The sequence below is a fragment of the Rhinatrema bivittatum genome, chromosome 2, assembly GCF_901001135.1.
Source record: "Rhinatrema bivittatum chromosome 2, aRhiBiv1.1, whole genome shotgun sequence".
In the NCBI taxonomy this organism is placed as follows: Eukaryota; Metazoa; Chordata; class Amphibia; order Gymnophiona; family Rhinatrematidae; genus Rhinatrema; species Rhinatrema bivittatum.
In genome coordinates, this window is record NC_042616.1 from 153,289,856 (window position 1) to 153,304,341 (window position 14,486).

Here is a 14,486-nt window from a genome sequence, read left to right on the forward strand (position 1 = left end):
TTTTCAATTATTAAACAATAAGACTTTTCATCTCTTACTCAGTCATTACATAACATAACATAGTTTCTACTATTCCAAGAACCTGGGGGGAGACTTTAAACGGCGGTTAATAAGAATTTTTAACATATTTTAATAAGTAAACTGACCGACTAGGGAGTGCAGCATAGACTTCCACATTAGCTTCGACAACTACGGGGTCTGGGGGTTATTAGGCTCAAGAAACCTCTGTAATTGAATAGGTTCAAAGAAAATATATTTTGCATTCAAATGCTTAATTACACATTTGCTGGGATACCTAAGACTAAAACTGGAACCTCTGGCTACAACTTCAGACCTGAATGACAAAAATTTCTTACGTCTTTCTTGTGTCATTCGAGATATGTCCGGGTAAATCCAGATCTTACTCCCGTAATATACCGCCTCTCTATTTCTCATATATCTTTTTAAGATTAAATCCCTATCAGAAGAAAAGGTACATTGCAGAAATAAAGTCATTCTTTTCTTAACTTCTGTTTCAATAGACATTTCCAAAATTTGAGTCAAGTTCAAAAGCATTTTCTTCTTCTTGTTGTTCTTCTTTCCCTCTTTCTTCTTTATTTGGTATGTAATATAGTTTTGATATCACTGGTAGACCCTCAGCTGGGATCTTCAAAATCTTTACCATATATTCTTTCAGCATATCATGTGCGGATATTTCTCTTATATATGGGAAATTCAGAATCCGAAGATTCAAGTATTTAATTTGATTTTCCAAGTTCTCTAGTTTTTTCACGCTTATATTCTCTACTCTCATAGTTTCCAATTGGACCTTTTCCACTTTTTCCATACGTTGTTCCACTCCTTGAATTATAGTAGTATGGTCCATTATATTTTTTCTCCAAGTTTAATATTTTTGTATTTGATTGTAGAGTAATATTTGTTAAATCCATAACAGCTTTCTCCAAGCCTTTTATTGCATGCCACAGTGATTCCAGCGTAAAAGTCTTCGGTAATTCAGCCGGTGTGTATGTTACCAACAGTGGCCTTTGAGCCATTTCTACCCCCCCAGCAGTTTCCCCACGCACAATCTCTCCGATAACTTTTTCTTCCTCAACTGTGCTGGCTTGGGGTAAGTTAGAATTTTCATTTGTTAAAGTTCCAAGTAATAAATGTACCTCAGGTGTACTTACCCCTCCTAGCACAGCACTAGTCGGATTCGGGGAGGGGGGGGTAGTCGGAGCGCCGGGACTGAGGGTGATTTCTTCAGCCAGCAATGCCGAGATCCGCCCAAAATCGGCATTTGCAGCGGCTGCTTCTGCCGGCGTTTATTTCGGTATTTCTGACTAGCCCTTCTGAGTGACAGTGGGCAGTGCAGCAATCTCCTCTAAGCGGATATAAACCGGTTTTCATCAGTACTTAGCTTGTGATTGCCGCGGAGCTCTCTGCAAATGCTTGTGGGAGGAAGGCATCTGAACAATGTGTTTATCTTTTTAAGTGTAAGTTGGCTTCACTATTTGTTCTTTAACCTTATCTCTTGATATGAGGTGTTTATCTTGTAACGTTTCTTTGTGTTGTTATTTAGTGTCTTGACAGTATGGCTTGATAGGGATAGAAAGCTGGAAACAACAGGCTGCATTTTTAATGTTTTGAATTCTCCCGTTCAAATGTAAGTATTCTATTACCTTTGAAATCCTAGGTTTTGGGTCAGGAGGGTGATCTAAGGATAGATTTTTTGTTTGCTAATGTAGGGAGGCTTTGTCAGTTACATTACAGTTCTTTTTTTAGCATTTAAACATAGTGAGTGGTGTTATTTACAGCAACGACAATATGGCTTGACACTGAGGAGTTGGAAAGCAGGCTGTTTTTCAGGTGTCTGATTTACCGCCTTAATGTAAGCATTTCAATTTTTCGATACTTAATTGATATGGGGTTGTTGGTTTAGTGGTTACCATCTTTTTATCTATGAGAGGTTCTTTTAGTGTTGTTTTTAACTGTTTTCTCATTTTGTTTCTTTGTTTTTAGAATTCATATTTTGTGAGGACTTAATGAGCTATGATCTTTCAAGTTGTCTGCCTGTGGTTTTGTACCACACATACCGTTCTCTTCTTACTGTAAGTGTAATGTTTAAATTATTATAAATAAATTTTCTGGAAAAATTTTTATGATTGCAATTTTCTGTCTATAAAGATTTCATTATATATATTTTTATGTTCTATACAGATGTCACAGTGTTTAAGGTAACAAGAGACTCCCCCTGAAGAAGCCAAGAGGCGAAGCGAGGATTCTTGTAGGGGTCTACTAGAGTGAATAGATTTAAGTTACACCGTGTTACTCCCAACCCTTATTGAATTACATTGGCTACCCATAAAGCAAAGAATTGAATATAAGACTCTATGTATTCAATTCAAATCTATAAATCACAAACAAACTGAATGGTTAAATGCATCATTACATCTTTACACACCACAAAGGAATCTTCAATCAGCTAATAAGGGACTTTTATCAATACCATCAATCAGGACAGCACATCTATCTGAGGTAAGCGAACCAGCTATCTCAGTTGCAGGCCCCAATTATGGAATTCTTTACCTGATGAACTTAGATTACAAAAGGATCTGAAACTATTTTTTAAAAAATCGGAAAACGCTACTATTCAAAAATGCTTATGAACTACCGGCAGAGAAATGACCGACTTGTTTGATTGGATGCTTCACTTTACTGTTTCCCTGTGTAATGTTGTTATAATTTTTGCTTTTATTCGATATTTGTTTTACTTGATTTTTATTTTGTTTTAATTTTTAGCTAACTAATTGCTTGGTCATTTTAATCTTTAAATTTGTTTGCAAAGTATTTCACTATTTATAACTTGATTATATTTTTAACTATGTTCTTTTTGTATTTTTATCTTTTATGACTAAATGTGCACAGTCTAGATTGTCCACAGATTGATGGTATATAAAATAAATAAATACATAAATAATGTAACTTATTTATGTATATTCCTGCAGTTGTATACAGTCCCTTGTTGTCTTTGTAATTCTGTTTGTATTTCATTTTTCATTTCCATTGTCTATCTTCTATCTATGCAAATAGAATTGTGCTGAATATATTGTAGTATGATTGTGAACATGGGTTTTGTGTGGTCTTTTGGTTTCAGTTAAGGTTGCTTCACATATGGAGTGACAGGCCGTGCTTTTTGATAGTGTGTATTTAAGTTTCTATACATCAGCATTTAGGAATATTTTGATAAATGTTTTTAATTTTTGTACTCAACTACTGAATAAAAAATTCTTTGAAAGCTGATTATGAACATAAGACATTAGTGCTCTTTTCCCGTTTGGGTTGGTAGGCATGCTTAAGACCTGTATTTTTGAGCATTGCTCATGCCTATGCCTTTTGAGACATGAAGCCCCCTGATCTCCCATTGGCAGGACAAGGGACAATATCTTGAATTTGAAATTATTTGTACTAGAAGTAGGTGTCCCCCCTCCCTGGGCGAGGGACTTTTCATTACATCTCACTCACCAGGAACAGCAGTGGATCTTTGAACGTAACACCCTTGCACTTACTGGATTGAACAATGAAATTGAATGGTCAATGTTTTTCGACACATAATGTCACTTTGTTTCATTTCAGTTCTGGTTCAATGCTGTTACCATAGACCTTTTACTATCCTCCCCCCCCCCCCCCCCGATGATGTTACCAGTTCCTTCCCTCCTGATTGGTTTCCCTGTTTGTCATGCTTTTCTTACTTTTAAAACGCCTTACAGGTCGGCATCGTGCCACCTTCTAAAGCCACTATTCAATAAGTTTCTGAGAACTCTGTACAAATAGTATGTGCTGCTCTTATGCAATGTAATCATTTTATATGTATTTTGCTGTCTCTACCTATTAGTTTTGAGTTGTCTCATTGTACAGAGTAAGGTAGGTAGGCTTGGAAGGCCACAGAACAAGGCCAGAAGGTCTGGATGTTATGGAAGTGGATCCTTGGGCCGACGGGGGTGGAATCACCAATGGGGAGGAGCCCCACAGGCACCCACCATTGGCAGGTGAGGCTGGCATGACCTGAGACCCCACTGGGGCTTCACCACTACCAGCCCTCGTTCCCCTCAGGTTGAGCCCTTGGGTACCGGGGCCGGCTGGACTTACATGAGGTCTCAGGCAGGTGGTTATTCTCATAGTCAGCAGGCAAGGGTCTTAACAGGAGGCGTATCTCATAGTCAAGCAGGCAAGGGTCTTGGCAGGTGGCGTAAGTTGTAGTCAGACAGGCAAGGGTCTTGGCACAGAGCAGGCAGAAGACAGGAACTGGAAAACCAGGCGTCAGAAAGTCCAAACACGAACAGGAGCCAGGAGTAGCCAAGGCAAGCCTGAGGAGCAGACCTTGCCTTAAATAGCTGAAGGCCTGGGAGAAGGAGTCCTGACCCCTCCCACGGTGACCCCTGAAAAGAGGAAAGCCTGTGTTGGGGCCAACAGCGTGCCGTCCTGCACGCAGCATCAGTGTGGCGGCCCAGGAGGGAGGACACGGCGTAGCACGTTGGCTGTGGCTCCCGACCACGGCGAGACTTCCGGGGTCGAGGAGGCGGGACCAGCTGTGTAGGTGAATGAGGGAGGCCGGCTGCGGGTCTCCGCAGCCGACTCTCACAACACTGGAAAGCCACACAGGTAGGCCGCAAGGCAAGACAGAAAGCCGAGCTGGACCACAAGGCAAGGTAAAACAAGGCAAGGATGACTAGGTCAAGGAGCTGAAGTGCCTCGATAAAGAGGTACTGAGGGAATGGACAGACTGGATATGTAAGCCTGGAGTCGCCATCCTATGGGATCAGCAATAAGGTGGCTAGAATGGCTGTGAGTGAAGCTCACTGATGACTTCTGCTGGAGGGGGGGCTGTATAGCAGACTGAATTGTGACACATGGTTTTACCAGAGAAAGGTCCTGTCAAACAAATCTGATTGATTTTTTTGATTGGATGACTAGAGAATTGTAAAAGTCAGAGCCCTGGTTGGTTGCTGTTCAAATCCAATTCCCCTTTTTCCCCCTGCCATTGGAGTAGAGAGCCATAATGGAGTTGCAGCAAGAGCATGAAGGCTTATTGGTTAAGAGTGGTAACTGCCACACCAGCAAGTTACTTCCTTGCATTCTTTTCTTCATTTCCATCCTCTAGTCTTTAGGGATCCAGAGTATTTATCCCATGCCCCTTTGAATTCTTTCATTGTTTTTGTCTTCACCACCTCCTCTGGAAGGGCATTGAAGGCATCCACCACCCTCTCCATGAAGAATTAGAGACAGGATGGAAGCAGTCGAGAGGTTACCATAATGACATGGAGTATGTATCAGAAGACTTATGAGAAGAGGCTAAAGGAACTAAATATGTATACCCTGGAGGAGAGGAGGTGCAAGGGAGATATTATACAGACTTTCAGCTACCTGAAAGGTATTGCATAAACTTTAAAGGAAACTATAGAACGGTTGTGTCCGTCTGTCTCAGACGGCTTCGATCTCTGTGCCTCACCTTTCTCTCTGCTCTCCCCGCCAGCCTTGGGAAGATGGCTACCGCCGCGTCTCCATGCTGCTCCTCTGGCGTCCCTGGAATGGCAATGGCAAAGCCTCACGCCATGTTTCTCCTGAGGGCTTCCTAGGGTGCGCGTGCGCACGCCACCCATGTCTTTATCCACATCATGGCAGGAACCTCAGGGGCGGCCCCCTTGAGTGACGACACACCATCCAGGTATTTAGCCTGCCTTCATTTGCTAACAAATCGAGTTAGCAAGGATTAGACTTGTCCGGTCTAAGCTACTCTGCCGCTTCCCTGCTCTGCTGGAAGCTCTCTCTACCCTTTGGGATATTTCTCTAACCTGGGTACCCGCTCCTCAGGGGCCCTTTGCTTTCTTTCAGGTGCCTATCAAGGATCAGGTACTCGCTCCTCAAGGGCCTGCTCTCCCTGCCTCTCTGCTCTCCCTGCCTGCTGGGATCTCCATCTATACAGCTATCAACTTACGGACCGATACAGTAAGGGGCGGTAGAAAGAGGTGCGTTAGTGCCCAGCGCACCCGCGTTTGCCGCACGCACAGTTCGGATCACCTACCGCTCGATATTGTATTTAAATGGCATGCAAATGCAAGCCACATTCAACGCGTGTCCATGAAGCGCAATCCATTTTACTGTATAGGCGCTATACAGCGCCTATACAGTATCCTGGGTGCGCTGGTACATGTCATTTCAAATGACAGGTACCAGGAAGTGGATCCCAACTTTAATCAAAAGAAAACCTAAGGCGAGCAGGGCGCAGGGCGAAAAGCGACTCTATATGCTATTAAAATATTGTAAATAAAGTGTAACAAAAGTTAACTTTACTTTTTCTTACAGTCTCTGCCCTCCTCCGGTGGTGTGCACCGCGGCTCCCCTGCCTCCCGGGGGCAGCCGGCGGGGAAAGCGGCTTCCAGCGGCCCCCGCCAGCGAAGATGGATGAACGCACGCCCGTAGTGCACGGGCGCTCGTCAGCAAAGGTGCATGAATGCCTGACTTGGGCGCCCGTCAATTTGGGTGCTCAAACCCCAGCAAAAGCATATGAACGTACGCCGTGACGTCACGCACGCCCGTTCATGCGCCTTTGCTGACGAGCGCCCGTGCACTATGGGCGTGCGTTCATCCATCTTCGCCGGCGGGGGCCGCTGGAAGCCGCTTTCGCCGCTGGCTGCCCCCGGGAGGCAGGGGAGCCGCGGTGCACGCCACCGGAGGAGGGCAGAGAGGACTGTAAGAAAAAGTAAAGTTAACTTTTGTTACACTTTATTTACAATATTTTAATAGCATGTCGAGTCGCTTTTCGCCCTGCACCTTGCTTCGCGAGGAGGGGAGAGAGGACTGGGGCTGCCCTGGAGACCGGCGGCTAGGGCAGGTGAGCGGGGGCTGGGGGAAAGTTTGCCACCTACCCTTACCCCTGCCTCTAATGCAGGGTAAGGGTAGGTGGTAATTTAGCAGGTTAAAGACGCGGCTAAACTGCAGGTTAAAAAGGCGATAGTCGGGGCGCACGTTACTGAATGGGAGGGAATAGCTAATCCGATCGTTTACATCTCATATACATGCCGCGGGCAGAAAAGGTTACCCGTTGATTTAAAGAAGCGGTAAGAATGGGTTAAAAGGGATAGTGAATCGCGGGTTGGACTTACGCGGCCAAATTGTGAGTAAACAGCGGGTTAGAAACGGGGTAACTGCGGCCGCGCTTTACTGTATCGGCCCATTAGACTGACAATGTTAGATTACTCACTGTCTCATCTACAGATCAGCACTGGGAACTTGCATCCTGCAATCCCTATACTATCATTGCAAGACGGGTCTCCTCTGCCGAGGGTCCCTGGACTGCTACCTCTGGATCAACTCACTACTGCCACCTCGGGTGGTATCATTCTGCTTTATAATAAAAGACAAATCTCTGTGTTTGCGTGTCTAGAGTCTAGCCTAGTACTGTGGTTCCTCACGGGGCTCCTCCCCATGGGTGTGGTCATCACCACAGTACCCAAGAATCCACTCCAACACCTCAAAACCATAACAAGAACTAGGGATCACAAAATGAAACTCCAGGGGGGACAAATGAGAACCAACATCAGGAAATATGTCTTCACAGAGAGGGTAGTGGATACCTAGAATGCCCTGCCAGAAGATGTGATGAGGACAAAAACAGTAAATGAATTCAAAAGGCATGGGATAAACTCTGGGATCCTTAGAGGCTAGATGTTGGAAATGAAGAAAGGAGTGCATGGGGGTAGCCTGCATGGAGCGGCAGTTACTACCTTTAACAGAAGGCATGGAGGTAACGTACATGGAGCAGCAATTACTACCCTTAATAGAAAGCATGAGGGTAATCTGCATGGAGCAGCAGTTTATTACCATGATCAACTTGCTGGGCAGACTGGATGGTCCATTTGTCTTTATCTCCTATCATAACTATATTAATCTGTTACTATGGGGTGAGATTATGTGATGAAATGAAGGTGGTGAAACAATGTGAAAAGGCAGTAGCTAAGGACAAAGGGATGCTAAGCTGCATCAAAAGAGGCATAACCAGCAGGAAAAAGGAAGTAATAATGCCCCTATACATATACAGATCATTAGGAGATCTCATCTCAAAATAGATAAGGATGGAATGGAAGTGGTCCAGAAAAAGGCGACCAAAATGGTGTGGGGTCTGTATGGCAAGCCATATGAGATGAGATTGAAGGAACTTAATATGTATATCCTGAAATAAAAGAGACAGGGGAGATATGATAGAGACTTTCAAATATCAGAAAAGAAGTGACTATGCGCAAAATTCAGTATCTTTTGATGGAAAGGAAGCTGTAAATCTAGGGCTCACGATATGAAACTCCAAGAGGGAAGATTCCGGAACAATGTGAGGAAATATTTCTTCATAGTAAGGGTGGTAGATGCATGGAATTCTCTCATGGAAGAGATGGTGAAAACGAGAATGGTAACAGAATTCAAAGGGGCGTGGGACAAACACAGAGGATCCCTATTGGCTAGAGAATGGAAATGAGGAAATGGGGTAGCCTACACAGAGCAACAGTTGTTACTACACAAAAAACCTCCCCCCCCCCCCCCCCACCAAAAAAAATAAATAAATTGCAAGGCAGTCTAGATTGACCATATTGGTCTTTATCTGCCTTCTTTCACTATGTTACAATGCATCTGGAGGGGGGTTGGGGAGGAATCTGTCCCCACGCCTTCAAAAAGGGGTTCCTTGTGTTCAGCCCTCTCCCCCCTGTTTCAGGTCAGGAGGCTATGTTGCGATTGGCCACCCTTGCATATGAAAACTGGCAGGTTGGCTCTGCTAATCTTGTGAATCATGAGATTAGAAGAGCCAACCAGCAAGGTTTCATGCTGAAAGCAGAGGAAGACAGCGTGGGCTCTCCTCTTCAGAAGTCGGCTGGCCACAAAGAACTATTTGACTGGCCATATTCTGACCTACAGGCCATAGTTTGGATAGGTATTACCTATTCTAAGCACTCTGATGATCCCAAGATCTTTATTTTGGTTGGTGCACACCGGTATCTCACCCTCTTCACCTATTCCTCCCCTTAATTTCTGCATTCCAAAAGGGCAATATTAGGACTGTACACTTTGGGATTAAGTTTTTGGTTACTTTTTACCACAGTATCTGCACCAATTTTCAAAGAAAAAGTATTTGTGTACTTTTACTTTGAAACTTGTGCGAACGTTTTCACCAGCTTTTTATGTGGGTAGATTTTCTATGGAAAATAAAGCACAATGCACATAGGCTTGAAATTACAATCAACAGAACTGCTATGCCTCTTTTGATGCTAAGTTATCCAGTTCCAGGAGGGAGATATTTGTCCAGACCTGGATTTCCAGCAAACACATTCTGGTACCTGCAGCACTGATTTCAATGGGTAGGGTCAGATTCTACTACTACTACTGCCCATTGGGTTGAAAGTTCAAAACCAGGACTGGCTAGAAAGTCTCACTCCTGGAACTAGTAAATTGGAAGCTCTGAATCTTCACACATTTTTCAATCCTGCCCAAAACATGCTCCCAGGAACGCAGCTAAAAATACACATGTTGTGGACCACTGGTTACGTCTAGCAGTATTAAGGGAGGAAAAGTTTCCAGCAATCAATATATGTGCATAAATTGCTAATTAGCCATGTAAATACTTTTGGAAAAGGTCTCCCCCATGCATGATTCTGTAGATGTTTGCATTGAACCCTAGCTACCATGCAGTTCAAACTTTCATAGCTTGTATATATATTTTATGTGTTGGCCTGATGACTCAGTGGTAGTGCTGTGCAGTATTCACTTTCATGTAGAGAACCAGGGATCAGGAGGATGTAGCAGAAGCAGCATTTACAGACCCTGTGAGGGAGGTAGCCTCAGCTATTATTCAACAGTGACACCTACTGGTCAGACTTAAGAGCTTATGGGTAATGGGATCTGGAGGGCGTCATGGTCTGTGACCTGGGACCAAGGACCTTCACTGTAAAGGCTGGACTAGGTGCAGTTTTATAAAATATGGGGAAAACCCTGCAAAAAAGGTTCAAGGCACTATCCCCTAGCAGATACTGATTCCAATTTAGCTGGACACCCAAAGGAGCAAGAAGAAACTGCCAACCAGAAATGTAAAAAAATAGTAACATATATATTTTGTCCTTCAAGAGAAACATAATGCTTCAACTATCTAAAATACTTACGGTACCCAAGCTGAGAAAAAACAAAGCTGAATTCTTCAACGTTATGGATACTTGCAAGGTCTCCTCCTTCCTTTCTGCAGGAATATGAAGCATCTTTCCAGATTTTTGCCTCCCGGTATATTAAATAACAGTAGCCTGCATATGGAAGCCATAACTGGGGGCATTTAATAGGTACATCAATTTCTGAAAATGTTTTAGAAAATGATAAAATAGACCAGTACAGCATGATACACTATATACAGTATTTGATAAAAACAGGTGAGAAAGGGAACAGCATAGATTTAATGCAATTTTGACTATAGAAATAGCTAGAAATGCTAGTGTTTACAAAAGGAGCCTGATTTTAAAAAGCATTTTCATGCTTAAAAATGGATTTCACACATGTACAGTAAATGCATTTTATTCGTGTATGAGGGCTTTTGAAAATTGCTTCAATATATGCCGTTGAAATGTCCATAGGATTTACCCATGTAAGTGCACTTTACGCACGTAAATGGCTTTTGAAAATTGCTATGATAGTATGTTAGACTTAAGTGTGTAACTCCTTTGAAAATTCACCTGAAAGGGTGCACACATAATTGATCTGGTTGCTTATAGTAGCATATATTAAGTTCTCTCTAGCTAAAGTTCCATGCACAAGCCTGGTTGCAAAAATAGCACTCCTATGTAACTTTATCTGAGAATATTCAGTGGGACACTGAGCGCACTGTATAACCTGCAGTCGGACGCGGGATAAATAGGTGCTAATCCACCCCCTAATTCAATAGAGGGATTAGCGCCTATTTAATGCACGTCCAACGCGGAGTGAATAAGATAGCGATCATCACATGCAAATGCATGTGAATGAGCCTATTACTCATTCACTCCGCATGCAAAAAGATAAAGTGCATCTCAGACCCACATTTATCGCTCAGCTATTAATGCCTGCCTGCAGCAGGCGTTAATAGCTGAGCGCAGGTAAAAGAAGGGCTCACTTCACCAGCCATAGAGATGACCACGCCCCTGTGCCTGTAACCACAGCTGAAGGCCGTCCAGACCTCCGTCCTTAGCAACCGTCAGAGGGCGCACTCGTAACATTCGTCATGTAACTGCTTAAAATTAGAAGCACACATAGGTGCACTAGGTATATTTTATATAATACACACGCATTTGCTTGGACGATTTAAAATTCCACCATATGCATGTAAATGGGCGTGCATGACCTCATTTTAAAGTTACCGTCCCTGGTACGCCTAGAACACTGTACAAAAAAACTTTAAAAAAAACCTAAAAACTTGGCTATTTAAATGGGCCTATACATAACAGCACCTCCCGCCTATTTCCCCCTAAAGCATCCTATCCTCCCCCCTAAAGGAACCTTGAAACCTAAGCGAATTAACAATCAGTTAACTTTTGAACATAGTTTAATACAGTCTCGTGTAAATAGTTAACTTTTGAACATAGTTTAATACAGTCTCGTGTAAATAGTTAAACAATCTATCTTTCTAATCACTCTACTCTAGTCCTTGGGACCCTTTCACTCCCTCTACTCTCCCAACTTGTTCCTTCATCCCCCTGTTTCATGTAACTTTATTTTTCACTTTCTAAATTCCATGTGTTATTAATCCTGTTATTTGTAAACCGATGTGATATGCAAATGAATGTCGGTATATAAACGTTATTAAATAAATAAATAAATAAATTGGAAAAAGGCAAGATTTGCTTTAGTTGGAAAAACAGGGCTGGTGCAAAAGTAGTCCTAGGTGAACCTTCAGCCATTTACCCCTCTTCCCCCACTTCCAGCACAGCACTCCCTCCTTCCAGTGGAAGTGGCTCCGGCACAGCACTCCCTCCTACCAGTGGAAGTGGCTGCTCCTACCAGTGGAAGTGGCTCCGGCACAGCACTCCCTCCTTCCAGTGGAAGTGGCTCCAGCACAGCACTCCTTTCTTTGGTGGTATTGGCTCTGGCACAGCATTCCCTCTGGACCTCATATTGGTGAGATTTTGCCACCACCATAAGTTTTGCCCTCTAGGTGACCTAGTTTGCCTAATGGAAACACCAGTCCTGGGAACACGTCTGATAACCTGAGTTGTTCATTATTCGTTTTGGCATTTGCATGAAAAATGAAAGCACTTTGCCATCCAGGAACATTTCTGGAAGTCCCCTGGAAACATCACTCATCTTGTGATGTCTTCCACAGGAGGTAGTTTGAATTACCTGCATTACCTTTAACTTATTTAGCCTACATTAGGTTAACAATTACCCTTGACCTGTAATTCCTCTTACAATTGGAATACATGCTCAAGTCTTATAATATAGGAGTTTTCTGCTGATTGTGCAGATAACTCAAATGCATTAGATACTCAGATACTAACAATGCTTTTAAATCCAGAAAACTACTGGAGACTCTTGAAGGTTGATATAAGATAATTGTTATCTGCATTTTATGTTTTGTTCATTATGTATAACCTCGTAACGGTGAACATAAAATGATGGGGAATTCCCTATTGTTTAAGGATCATCCCTTCCACCTTTTGTATAGGTCTTGAATTTTGGTCATGCAGGATGTTGAAGTCGATCTGATGGGGACAGCATGCTTTAACTATAGCTCTCCTTTGCTGTCACTCCCCTCCATGATATTTGACTCCATCCATAAAATCAGGCTGGCTCAATAATGGACACTGAGACATTCTTTCAAATTCCAAAACCGAACTGCAGCTTTATTTTGTGGAATATCCAGCGAGCCAAAACTATTTACATGAATGAGAAGGTGTTTCAAAACATACTGAATAAATCAGAAAATCATGGGCTTCCTCATCAATACAGATCATAAATTACAACTGACCATAAGAGTATTATGAACTGCTGCCCGCGGGTTTCCCCGCAAGCAGGCACTCACCATTTGCCGTTTCCTGCTTCACCCGACACGGCATGGATGCCGACTTTGGGCCTGCCTGCGCGGCCGGAGCCGTGGTCTTGCCTTGCCCATGCGGCCCGGAGGCCGCCCCGGATATCCTCCCTCGCCGCGGCTGGAGTCGCGGACTTCCTCCCATCTTTGCAGCTGGAGCCGCCGCCGGCCTTCGTGACATCTTCGTGGCCAGGAGGCCGCATCCCTGGGCTGGATTAGCGGCAGGAGCCGCCCCTGGGATCTCCTGCAGCGGCTGGAGCCACTGCCTACATCAGGCCTGTGTCTCAGGCTCAGCCCTGCCTCTCTTCACGTCGACATCGGTGCAGGCCAATGTCTGCGGTCCTGCACAGCCAGCTTCCTGCTCCTTAGGCGCCGGCATGCGCCTCTCTTCAGGATTTAAAGGGCCAGCCACAGGAAGTGTGGCTGACCCCACCTAGGGAGTGGACTTCCTGCCCAGCCCTATAAAAGGGCTGCTCCGTCATTCAGTCTTTGCCTTGCACCGGAGTTGCTTCACTCTGGAGGCTCCTGCCTGCCAGAGCTCCGTCAGGTCTTCTTTGTCTTCTCCATGGAGTTCTTGTTGCTTCGTCTCGTCATGCCAAGTCATGTTCGTGCCTGAGGTCCCCGTCCAGGTGTCCTGGTGTCTCGTCTTGGTCTTCTGTTTCCTGATGTTCCAGGTTCCTTAATGTCCTGCTCCTGTGTCTTCGTCTTCAGCGCTCTTGAGCCTTCTGGTACCTGTTAGGCCGGGGGTCCCTCGGATGATGTGTGCCCGAGCGTGGACTAGCCTACAGGTGGACTGGTGTCCTGTGCTCTTGAGCTGTGATGTCCTGCCAGCCGTTGGTGGAGCTTTGGACGACATTGGCTCCATCGTTGGAGTTCTGCTTCGACTGGATCTTTCCCTGCGCTTGTCCCGCTCCCAGCATGGTCCATGACCAGCCTCCTCGGGCTGTGTAGGGCTCGCAGTGGGACAGGGTGGTTTGCGACTCAGTCCCGCGGGTGGCCTGAGTAGGGCGCCCTGAGAGACAGTGCCTATGTCCTTCCGCCCAGCTTCTCGTCTCATCTGGACTTCGTCAATTCCTCATCTCGTCATGGATGCCATTGCATCACTCTTGATATCATGTCAACGTCTTGTCCCTGATGTTGTCGCATTGACCCTGGTCCGGGATGCCGTCGCATCGACCACTGGTCCATGATGTCTTCGCATCGGCTTTGGTGTCGTCTGCGATGCTGTTGCATTGAGTCTGCTGTCATGTCTTCGTGTCAAGGCCCGTCTGCCCTCGACCTCAGGCCAGGCCTGCTGCTCCATGCTGTTCCATGCAGCAGGTCCGAAAGGGCTCGGAATGGTCGGAGGACCATTCACATTCCAACATCATCATGTTGTTGGCCATGGGAGCTTGCCAGCCTGGCAGAGGGTAAGACCATC

At 44.6% G+C, this 14,486-nt stretch overlaps 1 protein-coding gene across 1 annotated transcript in view; it reads right to left on the reverse strand.

Annotated features, from left to right (window-relative positions):
- The window catches only part of MRC1 (mannose receptor C-type 1), a 349,243-nt gene that overhangs the window by 254,476 nt on the left and 80,281 nt on the right, over positions 1–14,486 (reverse strand). Inside the window, 1 exon segment of the mRNA XM_029588750.1 lies at positions 10,179–10,361. Within this exon segment, the coding sequence (XP_029444610.1) occupies positions 10,179–10,361 (183 nt within the window).